The 16,836-nt window shown below is 40.8% G+C and overlaps 1 protein-coding gene across 1 annotated transcript in view; it reads right to left on the reverse strand.

Moving 5' to 3' along the window:
* Positions 1–16,836, reverse strand: part of agmo (alkylglycerol monooxygenase) — a 164,352-nt gene that overhangs the window by 20,811 nt on the left and 126,705 nt on the right. The window contains 3 exon segments of the mRNA XM_034173636.1: positions 14,374–14,386; positions 15,724–15,763; positions 15,766–15,815. Of these exon segments, the coding sequence (XP_034029527.1) occupies positions 14,374–14,386; positions 15,724–15,763; positions 15,766–15,815 (103 nt within the window).

Below are 16,836 nucleotides of genomic sequence, written 5' to 3' on the forward strand. Positions count from 1 at the left end.
GATTTCCCTGACTTTTCATTGCTGCTAGCTCTCAGATGATGTCATGCTTGCAGAAATTCCATCGAGCCAACCATCTGTAACCTCAGCGCTACTTCTTGCTACCACTCACATTCCTGCACAAGAGAAGGGCACAAAACCACTAACCTGTGGCAGGTGGATCTTGGACTAACTGTGACCTCTCAACCTCATTCATCTTATCTGCCTGCTCATGACTAACATTGGCGTAGCTGAAACAATAGGAAAGGGGTGTTGAACTGCCCTTTTGCAGCACACAGTCTACTGATTGTTGTAGAAAGTAACTCTTTAATGACTTGGGGCCTTTGTGTTTGAACTTCATAATATTTTTTCTGACCTGTTCTTCTGGCCACTGAACATTTATCTTCCATTGAAGGCTTGACAGGAAAGAGAGTTTCCCTTGAGACCAGGAAAGACCATCAGCACAGATGAAATGATGGAAAAGTTCAAAAGTATTTGAAAGCAAATTAGGTTTCAATTATGGACTTAACTGAATGATGTACTTTAGATTGCTTCTGGTTGCTTATGTGAGCACCGCTTTTGAACTAATTCACCAGAAGGAAACATCTTGGCCTTATTATAATAGAAAAGCAAAGTCAAGATTAAAAATTCTTGTATAAAGTGTACCAATTTTCCATTGGAACACAGTTTCTAAGAGAGGAGGAGGACATATGATAATAGGCATAAGCATTAATCACCATGTCACTCCCTGAATGTCATCAATGTGACTGAAGATGTACAACTTTGGCTTGAAGTAAAGGATTCATTTCCTCACGGCCTGCTTTGACCTGGCCTGAGCTAAAGAGACACTGGTGGAGCAGGGAACTTTGTATATAAAAAGCAATACAGTCAACACCAAGCCCCAAATCATTGTGAGTGTCACACTGCATGAAACAATTTACAGTACAATAAAATATGGAACATGCAAAAAATGGACACTACTACTCTGAAAGATCCATATTTCCATAAAAAAACCACATATATAGTGAAGGACTACAGCCCTTTTTAACAGCAAATGCCAAATGGATCTGGGGCATGCCCCAGCACTTTGCTAGAGAAGCAAGAAGAAGAAGCCTTTATTGCCATTGTATATACATACAACAAAATTTGTCCTTTGCATTTCACCCATCCTAATTACATTAACCTAACTCTGGATCTGGGATTATTAAAAAATTATAGACAGATACAAAATCTGTCCTTTTGCTCCAAAATGCTTGAAAAAACTGGTTTACAGCAGCTTGGACTATCTTACTGTGAATAACCTCTGAGCTGTTGCAGTCAGCACCACTCCACAGACACGACACTTACTACAGTGGTGAATGAACTTCTGCTTGCAATGGACTAATACCGCCATAGTGCTACTATTGTTAGATCCCAGTGCTGCATCTGACAAGGTGGATTAATGAATATTAATGGAAGGCCCAAGAACTACTTTGGGATTTCTGCTAATGTCCTCACATGGTTGGGATCTTATTATCTAGTCCCTCTCACTGTATCCTGTACAAGGATAGGCATTAGAATGGGCATGAGAATCCAGGAAAAAACTCCTAAAAGTTGACTGGGGGTCTGGAGCCTGACTGTAGGAGTTCCTGGGTTTAGGCAAAATTAGATGCATTTTTAACCTTTACTTTGCAGCCAAGCTGATGCTTGAAAAAAGTCAGGAATACTTTGACCACAATGTCCCAAAAAATATATAAATAACATTTTTAAAATCCAGAACCCAGGAAAAACCCTGACGATTCTCAGAACTGCTTATATCTAAATTCTGTGTCTCTTAGTGAAGCAAGGACAAGTGCTGGCAACTACATTAGTATATCCTACGTTACTCTGTTGGTTTACTGCAGGGAATTAGTGCTTCATTTTCCCCGTTTTTTCAAAATGTTTTTGAGATCACCTTGTCCCTAGGTTTATTTTGCTACACTGCAAAGAAATTACTACAGCATAAATTTCAGCAAAATCAAAATATACTGAAGGGGACCATCAAGGCTCTGAAATTCTTCAAAAACTCACAAAAATCTAAACTGACACACTCTCGCCTACATGCTGCTCAGGGGGGTTGATATGTTTAGAACCTTACCACAGTGAGCACCTTGGGGCAACTGCTGTATGTTGTAATTTGGTGTTACATAAATAATAGTCTTTAGTGTCACTTTATCTAAATCAATTTTCAATTTCAATTTATTAATTTAATAGCGCCAACCTCACGACAAAGTCGCCCCCAAGGCACGTCACACAATTCACAACAACACAATTAATCTAAAATCAACATTAAAGCAACAAAAGCACAATAAAAAGATAAAACACAGAAGAGTAAAATCACTCAGAATTTGGTAATATACAGTAGCTGGCAGCTTTTTCAATATGAACAATTACATATTTTTATTTTGGACATTTATTTTTTAACTGATCTACAATTTACTTTATATTAGACCACCTTTGTGATCCAAAGCCTTAGGTGAACCTTTTTACAGCACAAAGCACTTCACCCACATAACAGCTTAGATTGTTCCTTAATTTGATATGCAACACATGTGCATTACAAAAATAAAATAAAATAAAAAAAATAAGGGGGGAAGGAATCAAGAAACAACCATTGGACCCCACATACTTACGTATGTTTTACAAATTAGATTAGACAGAATTTTATTAATCCCTTGGGAATACTCCCTCAGTGAAACCGAGGTCCAGCAGCACTGTACAGCAGTACACAGGGTAAGAAGCACACACAACACCAAAAGTGAAAAAAAAAAAAAAACACAATTTGCAGCTATACAACCCAATTCTAATGATGTTAGGATGTTGTGTAAATGTAAATAAAAACAGATACAATGATTTGCAAATCCTCTTCAACCTATATTCAATTGATACACCACAAAGACAAGATATTTAATTGTTCAACACTGTTAAACTATGTTTTTTGTGCAAATATTTGCTCATTTTGAAATGGATGCCTGCAACATGTTTCAAAAAAAAAAAAAAAAAAAAAAAATCAATGCTGAAAGGTACATCACCTTTCCTTCTAAGAACACTCAGTAAGTGTTTGGGAGCTGAGGCAGTCATGATTGGGTAAAGGAGCATCCCCCAAAAGTCTCAGCGGTCAAAGCACAGATGGGGCGAGGATCACCACTTTGTGAACAACTGCATGAAAAAAATAGTCCAACAGTTTTAAAGAACACTGTTTCTCACCATTCAATTGCAAGGAATTTAGGGATTCCATCATCTACAGTCCATAATATAATCAGAAAATGTGAAGAACTTTCTACACGTAAGCAGCAAGGCCAAAAACCAACACGAATGCCGTAACCTTCGATCTCTATAGCGGTACTGCATTAAAAACCGACATCATTGTGTAAAGGATCTACTGCGTGGGCTCAGGAGCACTTCAAAAAACCACTGTCAGTTAACACAGTTCGACGCTGCATCCTACAAGTGCAAGTGAAAACTCTACCATGCAAAGCAAAAGCCATACTCAAACAACATCCAGTAATGCCACCGCCTTCTCGGGCCGAGCCTCATTTGAATGGACAGACACAAAGTGGAATAGTTGCTGTGGTTCATGAGACCACATTTCAAATTGTTTTTGGAAATCATGGACGTCGTGTCTTCCAGACAAAAAGGAAAAGGACCATCCAGACCGTTACCAGCGCAAAGTTCAAAAGCAGCATCTGTGATGGAATGGGGGTGTGTTAGTGCCCACGACATGGACAACTTACCATCTGTGATTGGCACCATCAATGCTGAAAGGTACATCCAGGTTTTGGAGCACACACTGCTGCATCCAAGCCAAGTCTTTTCAGGGACGTCCTGCTTAGTTCAGCAAGACCAATGCAAGCCACATTCTGCTGCACGTGTTACACAGAGTGGCTTCGTAGTAAAGAGTGCTGGTACTAGACTGGCCTGACTGCAGTCCAGACCTGTCGCCCACTGAAAATGCGTGGCCACATTATGAAGCACAAAATACAACAACGGAGACCCCGGCAGTGTTTGAACAACTAAAGTCATACATCATACAAGAATGGGAAAAAATTCCACCTATAAAGCATCAACGAGTGTCCTCAGTTCCCAAATGCTTATTGAGTGTTGTTAGAAGGAAAGGTGATGTACCACAGTGGTAAACATACCGCTGTCCCAGCTTTTTTGAAACGTGTTCCAGGCATCCATTCAAAATGAGCAAATATTTGCACAAAAACAATAAAGTTTATCAGTTTTAACATTAAATATCTTGTCTTTGTGGTGTATTCAATTGAAATATAGGTTGAAGAGGATTTGCAAATCATTGTATTCTGTTTTTAATTACATTTTAGACAACATCCCAACTTCACTGGAATTGGGTTGTAAATATAAATACCAGACATACTGATTACTACTGGTTTACTGGCTACTACTGTTCCCCTCCTTCTCATCCTCTGTCAAATGGCAATTTACCATTATGTTAGGTTGTATAGTTGTGTTAGCTGCCTTAAAAAATGACAGACCACAAACTTTGCTGTAATTCCTACAGTGAACGTACCCCAGCATGCTTACTGAAATATTGGAACCAATTGTATTTGTGGGCATCATACAAGACACCTCTAAGATGGCACAGATATCCATCAACAGCATCACCTCCTAATTCAAAGCCTCCATGCAGACACTACCTTTACAGCCCTCACCATGTTTCTCCATTGTGGATTAATTTCACACTGTTACCAAATCAAATCACTTGTACCAGGGAGGCCTTCATGTGAGCCACACAGACGTGGGTTTGGGTGGAGAAGTGGGCAGCTGGGAGTGAGAGGCAGCCATGGTTTACGGGTCAAGCCTGCAGCTTTACAAGGGAAATCTCCAGAGCCTCTATAAATACCAGTGTGAGCTTTAAGAGTGCAGTATATCACACCACTGGGTTTGACGGACCACAATCCAACCCAGTCTTTGTAATTTTTTTAGGCCACCACCCGTTCAAAACCCATGCAGTTGCATGAGCCTGAACACAATTAAGCATCAAGTCCCGCGCCTCCATTTCAAGTGACTTAATTGATTGGCTCAACTTCAAAACGCACTTCTCCTGCACAAAGAGCTGGCCGTTCACCTCCTGCATCAGAACCATATATCATTAAAGTACATAATGTGAGGGGATTTCCCCCAACTCTTTTCTTTTTACTTTAACACCGAGCAGAGGGCAGCAAACATGTCACAAACTATTTCTAGAAAGCTACATTTTCAGTGATGCACACCTGCAAGACATTTATTCAGCTCAAACTGATGCACTGTGGCATGAAATGAAGCCTAATGATTTGCTTAGAAAATTGGCTGTTTGTTTCAAAGTGACGCAGCCACACAATGTGCCGCTGTCGCATACATCAACATTTTCTGCTCTGAAGCTGATTGGACATGCAGTTAAAAAAATAAAAAAAATCCAATAATTTATCAGTTTTATGGTGAGAAAAAGTGGGAAGAAAAACCAGTGAAAAAGCCTTCAGGTGTGTCCTAAACACCTGAGCGGCACAGATGCCAAGTCAAAGGACGATAAAAGCAACAATTCAGCACTCACGTGTGAATGTCATCAAACAGAGCAGACGGCACTAATTGGTTCCAGAAGTGCTGTTTAGCTTCAGATTGACTGAAAAGGCAAAGGACCAGTAGGGGTGGGGAGGGGGTTAAAAAAAAATGACAGTAAGGCAGTGTGAGAGGGAGGCAGGACCCATAATGAGAGGTCAGCCACCATCTACAGTTCAGTAATCAGAACCAGAAAGGCACGCCAATTTTATGGTCAATTGGGCGACACATCTGGACTTGTAGATCAGAAGAGCTCTCACTCACTCACTCACTCACACACACACACACACACACACACACACACACACACACACACACACACACACACACACACACACACACACACACACACACACACACACACACACACACACACACACACACACACTACTGTCAAAGAATCTGACAATTTTCACATGCATGTTATAAAAATCTGTTTAAACATCTGAATTACGTTTCATAGCATCTTACCTCATACTATAACAACAGGAGCATGGATTTGTGTATTTGTATCAACATCTTAAAAAACAAATAAAAAATTAAAAAAGCACAACAAGTGAATTGTGTCAATCTGTATTAAAAAAATGGATACTATTCAGATTTAGTTATAAACAGGCATGCGCATAACTGGTACTCATGGTGCTTGCTCATGCTAAAATAAATGATGCACAGCAGAAAACACAAGGGAAGCCTTTCATTAGAGGAAAGCAATGATACATTGTCGCAAAAGTGTTTCCCTGCTGTGCATCAATGATGTTTAGCACACACAAGCACAATGAGTACCAGTTATGTGCACCCCGGTTATAAATCAAGGTGTACTGAAGACACACACACACACACCACACACACACACACACATATATATATAACCACACACACACACACACACACACACACACACACACACACACACACACACACACACACATTCAAAAGAACCACTGCTTCAGAAAAGTGATCATCTCATTCAGTTTTTCAAGTGTTTTGGTACAGTATTAATTCCTGCACAGAATCCCCACCTGTGATTGATTCTATGGTGCATTGTTGCACATTTTGGTGTTCCGAGTCTTTCCAAACACTGAATATTTTCCTGAAGCACAGTTTTTGAAAGCAGTCTGAACATTTCTCAAACAACTGTAGAATTTGTATTTTTAAGCATTTCAGTTTAGTTTGTTCATTTAATTTAGCCTCAAGTATTTCAAAGTCGTAAAAAAAAGAAAATGTGAAAATAATACACATTTGGTTCAAAACCCCAAAAAGCCTCACAATTAGTGGAATATTGCAGACAGGATCTAATCCTAAAATCCCGCCCCCCGGCTGTGCCTTTGGGCCTCGCACACAAATATTCTTGAATCAATTCACTGTCATTCATTACAGACTCATGAGGTACTTGCACGCTGAACAGGTCTTGTTGTGGTTAACGTTCCTTGTGTATTTTTTTTGGCAGTCATTAAACACTATGCCAGCTTCAGTCTTTCATGTGTTTTGGACACTGATTGTTTCTCTGCTTCACATTCAACATTGTTTTGAAGGAGGATGGACAGGCACGAATGTGAGCTCAGCATCAACTCAAATACACTAAACATTTCAGTGTGTGTTGATACAGGAGGAAGTAATAATAAATAAATCATAACTCATGTTGTAGCAGCATTTAAAAAATTGTACTAAATGGCCATCAAGTAGTTCTTTGTCTTATATATTGTGACAACATACAACTAGCACATGTACGGACTGCAGTATTTAACAAAAGCAATTTGAGATTTCTGACGTCCACCAAGGGTCGACGAGGACTCAAAATAACATATGTGATTCACACCGTGACCCGGGCAATACCTGGATCTGGATTGCACAACAACATGCAATAATTGCATACTGATCCAGAATGGTTCAACTGATCAAGATGTTGCAATATGATATTTAATTCACAAGCTGAAACAAAATCATGTCTTCCTCATCTTGGTTTTACATCATGATGTCATATCCGTGAAACAGTTTTGAAGTAACTCTTAAAAGTCCACAAATTTAAATCCTGATCCAGAATCCGGCTCTGGATCCAGATCACCTCTAAAATTTAATGGTGTCTTCCAAGGTTTAACACCAATGTGTGGTGAAAATTTGGTGAACATCCATTAAGTAGTTTTGATAGAATTCTTAAAATCCGTCAAAGTGAAGCGTACAAACTGAAATCCGGATTTGGATCATCTCAACAATTCAGTGGAGTTTTCCATGACTGAATATCTACTTGTGGTGCAAATTTGGTGAGAATCCGTGAAGCAGTTTTGACGTAATCCTTAAAAGCCTATATAAAGTGAAATCTTGTTCCAGCATCCCGATCCGGATCACCTAAAAATTCAGTGGAGTCTTCCGTGGCCTAATATCTATATGTGGTGCAAATTTGGTGAGAATCTGTGAAGTAGTTTTGACATAATCCTTAAAAGTCCAAATAGTGAAATAGTGAAAAGTGAAATCTTGATCCAGAATCTGGATCCAGATCATCTCCAAAATTTAATGGAGTCTTCATTGTCTCATTTCTATCTGTGGTGAAAATTTTGTCAAAACCCTTACAGTAGTTTTGACGTAATCCTGCTAACAGACAGACAAATAAATAAATAAATGCCAAGGATTTTATTACATCTATGGCGGATGTAAAAATGAGATTCATCATTTGTAGGGCTGGGATAAGACACAAATTCCAATATACTATGTATCATGATGTACATGGGTGCTGTGCTGACAATAAACATACTGCACACCTCAAAGGTCGCTTACAAGTTGAAAATATGATTAAATGAACTCAACCTGCTGTTGTGACACGATGCAGGACAGCATGCAGAACATTGTGATCCACTAAAATTATAGGTGTGCATCTGAGGAGTGATGATTCAAAAAGAAAAAAATTCAGGTGCCCAAGGCAGAAAACGCTAATGAGGAGAACCAAGAAATATAGAGAGAAGTAAAAGAATCCCAATCCAGCAGGTGGCAGACACGCTAATGGGATGTTACTCTCCCCCAACAAAACTGCTTTTGAGATTGATTTGGTGCATCAAACTCTAGCATAAACTAATCAGTTCATTCTCATTATGTGCTCTTTTTTAGTTTGGTGAGTTACAAGATGACAGCATTTATTGTAGGGTTAATGTCTACACATGATGGCTGGGATGGATTAACTCAATCACCCACAAATCCACATTTTCACTGTTACCAGCATAGGGGAAAACGTGGGTCCAACTCAGACTGTCAGCATAGAATTAAATACACAACGATTTCAACAGTGGTGGGGTAATGAAGAAAAACAAAAGGCAAAAAAAAAACAAAAACAAAATGTAAATCTAATGAAGACCATGTCGTGATTGGCCCAGGGACATAAGCTTTTGGCTGTGTCCAACTATCTTTAACTTCCATTTTCGTACATTGTGACAACATAGTTTCTGGATCATGCCTGTAAAAATACTTTTGTATATCCTGTAAGACCTGGCAAAAACAAACTAATGACAACCACAGCCTTTTTGACCAACTTTCACATGCTCTCCTCAGCAAATAAGGATATCTGTCCCTAACACACATACTACATATACACACACATAAACATACTATTTATATATATATATAAAGTTCCAATGAAGTTGGGACATGGTCTGAAATGTAAATAAAAACAGAATACAATGATTTGCAAATCCTCTTCAACCTGCATTCAATTGAATACACCACAAAGACAAGATATGTAATGTTCAAACTATAAAACTTTGTTTTTGTGCAAATATTTGCTCATTTTGAAATGGATGCCTGCAACATGTTTCAAAAAACATCAATGCTGAAAGGGACATCCATGTTTTGGAGCAACACATGCTGCCATCCAAGCAACATCTTTTTCAGAGATGTCCCTGCTGATTTTAGCAAGACAATGCCACGCAACATTCAGCACGTGTGACAACAGCATGGTTTCGTAGTAAAAGAGTGCGGGTACTAGACTGGCCTGACTGCAGTCCAGACCTGTCACCCACTGAAAATGTGTGGCACATTATGAAGCACAAAATACGACAACGGAGACCCAGGACTGTTGAACAACTAAAGTTGTACATCAAGCAAAAATGGGAAATAATTCCACCTTCAAAGCTTCAACAATTAGAAAGAAATGTGAAAGGTGATGTAACACAGTGGTAAACATACCACTGTCCCAGCTTTTTTGAAGTGTTGCAGGCATCCATTTCAAAATGAGCAAATATTTGCACAAAAACAATAAAGTTTATCAGTATCATATTATTATTATCATCCCATCCCATTATAATATTATCATATTATTAATGGGAGTTTGGTTAATGGTATAGTGCATGGCAGTTTCAAGAATGAAGTGGTGACCCCACTTATTAAGAAATCTTTCTTAGATTCTTCTGAACTTTCCAATTTTAGGCCAATTTCCAAACTTCCTTTTCTCTCTAAAATTTTGGAGAAAACTGTATACTGCCAGTTGAGTTCTTTTTTAAATAATCATGACACCCTGGAGTTGTTTCAGACTGGTTTTAAATCCTGTCACAGTACTGAGTCGACACTGCTGCAGGTTTTTAACAACATTTGGTAGCTACTGATTCTGGTTACTGTGTTGTTTTGGTCCTGTTGGACCTAACAGCGGCCTTTGATACAGTGGACCATCAGATCCTTTTGTCTCGCCTGGATGGGCATTAAGGGTGTTGTTCACCCCTTTGAGTCTGGTCTGCTTGAGGTTGCATCCTCAAATCATCAGAGGGAGTTTTTCCTAACCACTATCACCTGTGTGCTTGCTCTAGGGGTTGGTAAGGTTAGACCTTAGCTGTGTGAAGTGCCTTGAGGCAACTGTGTTGTGATTTGGTGCTATATAAATAAAATAAATTGAAATTAAATTGGAAAAGTGAAAAAACCAAACAACAAAAATAAACAAAAAAGCAAAACAAACAACAAAAAAAACAACAACAACAACACCGTCTCCTACAGACTGACGGACACCAGGAGGCATCGCCACTATATATACAGTGAGAAAAATAAGTATTTGAACACCCTGTGATTTTGCAAGTTCTCCCACTTAGAAATCATGGAGGGGTCTGAAATTTTCATCTTAGGTGCATGTCCACTGTGAGAGACATAAACTAAAAAAAAAAAAAACCCCCCCCAAAAAAACCTGGAAATCACAATGTATGATTTTTTAATAATTTATTTGTATGTTACTGCTGCAAATAAGTATTTGAACACCTGTTAAAATCAATGTTAATATTAGGTACAGTAGCCTTTGTTTGCAATTACAGAGGTCAAACGTTTCCTGTAGTTTTTCACCAGGTTTGCACACACTGCAGCAGGGATTTTGGCCCATTCCTCCATACAGATCTTCTCTAGATCTTTCAGGTTTTGAGTTTCAGCCCCCTCCAAAGATTTTCTATTGAGTTCAGGTCTGGAGACTGGCCAGGCCACTCCAGGACCTTGAAATGCTTCTTACGGAGCCCCTCCTTAGTTGCCCTGGCTCTGTATTTGGGGTCATTGTCATGCTGGAAGACCTAGCCATGACCCACCTTCAATGCTCTTACTGAGGGAAGGAGATTGTTTGCCAAAATCTCACAATACATAACCCCATCCATCCTCCCTTCAATACGGTGCAGTCATCCTGTCCCCTTTGCAGAAGAGCACCCCCAGAGTATGATGTTTCCACCCCCATGCTTCACGGCTGGGATGGATTTCTTGGGGTTGTTCTCATCCTCTAAAAATGGTAAGTGGAGTTGATTCCAAAAAGCTTTATTCTGGTCTCATCTGACCACATGACCTTCTCCCATGCCTCCTCTGGATCATCCAGAAGGTCACTGATGAACTTCAAACGGGCCTGGGCATGTGCTGGCTTGAGCAGGGGGACCTTGCTGCCCTGCAGGATTTTAAACCATGACAGCATCATGTGTTACTAATGTAATCTTTGTGACTGTGGTCCCAGCTCTCTTCAGGTCATTGACCAGGTCCTCCTGTGTAGTTCTGAGCTTTCTCAGAATCATCCTTACCCCACAAAGCGAGATCTTGCATGGAATCCCAGACCGAGGGAGACTGACAGTCATCTTGTGTTTCTTCCACTTTCTAATAAATAATCATAACAGTTGTTGTCTTCTACCAAGCTGCTTGCCTGTTGTCCTGTAGTCCATCCCAGCCTTGTGCAGGTCTACAGTTTTGGCCCTGGTGTCCTTAGACAGCTCTTTGGTCTTGGCTATGGTGGACCGGTTGGGGTGTGATTGATTGAGTGTGTGAACAGGTGTCTTTTATACAGGTAATAAGTTCAAACAGGTGCAATTAATACAGGTAAAGAGTGCACAATAAGAGGGCTTCTTAAAGAAAAATTAACAGGTCTGTGTGAGCCAGAATTCTTGCTGGTTGGTAGGGGTTCAAATACTTATTTGCAGCAGTAACATACAAATAAATTATTAAAAAAAAAAAAAAAAAAATCATACATTGTGATTTCTGGATTTTTTTTTTAGATTATGTCTCTCACAGTGGACATGCACCATGAAAATTTCAGACCCCTCCATGATTTCTAAGTGGGAGAACGTGCAAACCACAGGGTGTTCAAATACTTATTTTCCTCACTGTGGGCCTCATGTATCAACGTGCGTACGGCGATATTTGAGCGTATATGGGGTGTACGCCAAAACGGCTGCGCCACTTGGCATTTATCAATGTGGTCGTTGGCGTACGCTGCGCTGAAAATATACACCAGGTTGAGAGGTGGTGTAAATTATCAGCCAAAATGAACCAGCGCTGGAATCCACATAAAAATGAAAATGATCGGCCTGATAAACAGTGCTATTATACAAATCAATGCATATGTTACATAAATAACACTTTCCTGATTATACTACATAATAATCAATACAAATCCCGCTTTTGCGGGATTGCTGGTCTATCGAGCACGATCCGTGGCCACAGCGCTGACTGCAAAGAAAGCGCTGCTCGCCTTTTTCTCCAGAGCCTGGAGCCAGAGCAGCGCTGAGCTTAACTTTATGTGGTGTGATCGTTTTAGACAATGAAATTGATAATTACAACTGTAGTGTTGTCATTCCCTTCGCCAGTGCTGCAATCAGGTTTTGTCTTCTCCATTCGTTTGTCACAATAAAATAAATAAAGAAATACATCTTAAGAATAAACAAATCTGAAAAATTAGGCGTGTCTTATTAATTTAGCGAGCAAATATCCACATGTCAAGAATTATTGACATGTGAAAAGAGAATACAGTGGTCCCTCGCTATAACGCGGTTCACCTTTCGCGGCCTCGTCGTTTCGGAGTTTTTAGTCCAAGTTTGCATGCCATGCCTTTTTTTTTTTTTTTACAGTGTTCTGTGTTCTGCGTGTCTGTTTATAAGAATCTTCTCGCCCAGAAGAAAAAAGAGCACCAACAACTACCCATAACTGTGTCTGTCACTCGGAAACAGACACCTGCAGCCAGGTGTGAGTGGAAAAAGGTGCGGCATCAGGACGCAGAGGCGCGATCTGTGAAATACTGGTCAGTCACTATTAATAATTTCTTATGTGTCCAACCTCGTAGGTTGATCGTTAAAATTAAATTCGTTAGTTCTAAAAGTCATCATAATTATTTATAGGAAAACGTTCTATTTTTATTTCTCAAACAAATGTTTGGGCCTGAAAACAGTTTGGTCTTATTTTTCTACTAAGGTTTGAACTTTGAGAGTGTTTACACACGAGAGAAAAGTGAGAAAATGTTAATGCCTGATTGAGAAAGTGTATAAAGTGGTTTTACAGGGGCTTTACAGCTTTAAAACGTCTATAATAATTGTAAAAAAAATAACGCTGACTACGTCGCGGTTTCGCGTATTACGGACTATTTTTAGATTGTAACTCCCACGATAAACGAGGGACCACTGTAACACTTTTTTGATTATACTACAAAACAATTAATACGACGGCCGCTTTTGACGCTCTACTGGCATGCATCGTGATTGGTGGAGTTCTTTTTCTTTGCCGTCTTCCTGGCTTCCATGTCGTAAAATGAGGGTGTGTCTGAAGCGGAATCTAAATATTTATGGGCGTGTTTATTATAATTACGATTGTTTTCACCCGCCGCATTTATCAAGGTCGCGTCAGGCGTACGCTGGAAATGGGCAGGTGCGCACTGCTTGATACATGTCACGGCAACTTTGGTGTACTTCAAATTTACACCGTAAATTTACGCCACAAGTGCGTAACTTTGATACATGAGGCCCTGTAGGTCTGTCAATAAAGTAACTGTCCTTTTTATTTTTTTCAAAAACTATATGGATTTGAATCGTGTGATTACATCAGCCCAACCTTGAACCCTCGTGCGCATGCGTGAGTTTTTCCACGCCTGTCGGTTGCGTCATTCGCCTGTGGGCAGGCTTTGAGTGAGGAGTGGTCCAGCCCTCTCGTCTTTTTTTTCATTGTTCAGGAATGGCTCAGAGACTGGCGCTTTGCTTTATCAAAGTTTTTCAGAAACTGTGAGGCACATCGAAGTGGACACCATTCGAGAAATTCAGACGGTTTTCTGTGAAAATTTTAACGGCTGATGAGAGATTATGGAGTGTTACTGTTGCTTTAAGGACTCCCTACGGAGCCGCAGGGCGCGCCGCACTCCGAGCCGCCGTCCGCCAGCCTGTTTCAAGCTGAAAACTTCAAATTTAAGCCTCTGTTGACCCAGGACGTCGTGAGAGAACAGAGAAGTTCAGAAGAGGTCAGGATCAGCAGTTTATCCGGACATTCCACTGTTAAAGGAGATTTTGTAATAAAAGACGTGCGGACGGATTTCGCACGTTGGCGCGTAGCCGCTCATGGCCCGGTGCCACAGAAAAACACCTCCGTTGGAAGCCTTACAGAACAACTTGGAACATGCCCAGCTGTTAAACAATTTCTCGGATACTCCCACTCGACTAAAAGCCATCGAAATCCGCCTACATCTAGGAATGGTTGTCAACACAGAGGAGTTTTTCCTGTGGCGCCGTGCTGCGCCGGCTGGGTGCCGATATGCGAATCCGTCCGCACGTCTTTCATTACAAAATCTCCTTTAACAGTGGAATGTCCGGATAAACTGCTGATCCCGACCTCTTCTGAGACTTCTCTGTTCTCTCAAGACATCCTGGGTCAACAGAGGCTTAAATTTGGAAGTTTTCAGCTCAAAACAGGCAGACGATGGCGGCTCGGGGCGCAGCGCACCCTGCGGCTCCGTGGGGAGTCCTTAAAGCGACAGTAACCCTCCATAATCTCTCATAGCCGTTTTCCACCGAAAACCAGCTGAATTTCTCGAATGGTGTCCACTCAGATGTGCCTCACAGTTTTTGAAAAAAATTTTGATCAAGCAAAGCGCCAGTCTCTGAGCCATTCCTGAACAATGAAAAAAAGACGAGAGGGCTGGACCACTCCTCACTCAAAGCCTGCCCACAGGCGAATGACGCAACCGACAGGCGTGGAAAAACTCACGCATGCGCACAAGGGTTCAAGGTTGGCTGATGTAATCACACGTGATTCAAATCCATATAGTTTTTGAAAAAAATAAAAAGGACAGTTACTTTATTGACAGACCTCGTATACATATATACATATATACATATATATATATATATATATATATACACTTATTAATGCAATGTTATTCTTTTTTTTTAGAAATCTGTTAACTTGATATATCTCTGCAGGTGGATGCTAACCAACCTGTAATTATTGGATTGACAGTTGTATTTCTGAAAAAATCTTTGTGACCCACCAGCTAGTCTAGCTACTATAGTTTTTCAGGGAACACTTAAAAGATTTGAAACATGTAATTGGTTTAGAGCACAAAATAATTATTTTCCTTACAAAAGGCTTGAGAACACTGAAGCAAATACTTGCTGTGGATTGAGCAGTGTGGAAGACACATGATCAACTTAATGTTAAAACCATTACTTCATCAAGACATTTAGTCAAAGTTCACTTGGATCATAGCTGACCAATGCAGGTCAAGATGTGATATGTGGTGATATGCTACAGATTTTGGGATCATCCATTAATTTACTTACTGTGTATATAAATGTACCGTAATAACAAAACAGAAAACCCCACACATATTACTAAACTGAATACAGTGTGTAAACATTCTGTACTGAATTAATGAGTGCAGTAAAATAAGTGCAGTAAGTATGAATTCATATGTCTCCTTACCTCTATGTACACAGCCATGAAGGGAGCAAGGGCACCAGGTAGCTGTACCTCAGCATGTCACCATGATGAAACAACGTAGCATCTCCACAGCAGCCGCGGCTGGCCTGTACAAGAGAGCAGATGAACAACACAGCAGCTCAATGACACCCCAGTTAGGCCAGTAATCTCATCGATTCCCTGGTTTCAGCCTAAACTCCAAACCTGTCATGATGATTTACAACGGGCCCCTTCACACATAACACCCTTGAAGCCGACTAGCGCACGAAGGAGGAATTGCATGCATTTGTGAAAAATCTGAGCCGCCTCAAACGCCTCGTACACCTGGTCGCTACAACCATTCACGCATACAAATGACGGAATGACAGTGAATACCCGCACATACCCATTCAACCCCTCTCTTGGCAGGTGTTGACCAAATTCCAGGTGCCACAACAGACATCTAACACCGCTCGCAGGGCACTGAGAAAAGGTGGGGCTATTTGCACTCCTGGTAAGATAGTAGACAGCAGGCGACCACATTCAAGATGTCTGTAAAAAGTGTCCCCATGACTGTGACTTTGCCAAGCAACACCACATGGATGTAACTCATGCTGAACCCCCCTCCCCCCCCCCCCCCCCCCCCCCACACACACAAATGGCATGTAAAGTGTGTCGTTGTTGTCCATTCCCCCCCCAAACATAAAAGGCTTGTGGAGTGTGTGTCCCCCCAACACACACACACACACACACAATAAATCCAACATTGTCAGCTGTGGCTGGGGGTCCCGGAGTCTGGTCGCTGTCCAGCGCGGTGAGCTGCTGTAACAGCTAACCGCTGTGTACTGCAGCTCAGCTGGAGAACACGCAATGCTCATGTGTGCAGGCACTCACGCCCTCATGAGGACCGGCTAGTGTCTGAGCACGTGGCACCACCAGCCGGGCAGGCTCATGTCACTTCCACCATGTAAATTGTAGTTTACATGACAGAGAGAAAGTGTGGAGATTAGTTAAAACACATAAGGTTAGTCAAGGTGTGAACTCATTTATGTGTCATCACTTTGCTGTGGACATACAGCATCTGTCAGCTGACCGCTGACTGGCTGATAGCTGGATGTGACCGTGCATGCAACGTGTAGACACAGAAAT

The sequence above is a fragment of the Thalassophryne amazonica genome, chromosome 7 (assembly GCF_902500255.1).
Source record: "Thalassophryne amazonica chromosome 7, fThaAma1.1, whole genome shotgun sequence".
In the NCBI taxonomy this organism is placed as follows: domain Eukaryota; kingdom Metazoa; phylum Chordata; class Actinopteri; order Batrachoidiformes; family Batrachoididae; genus Thalassophryne; species Thalassophryne amazonica.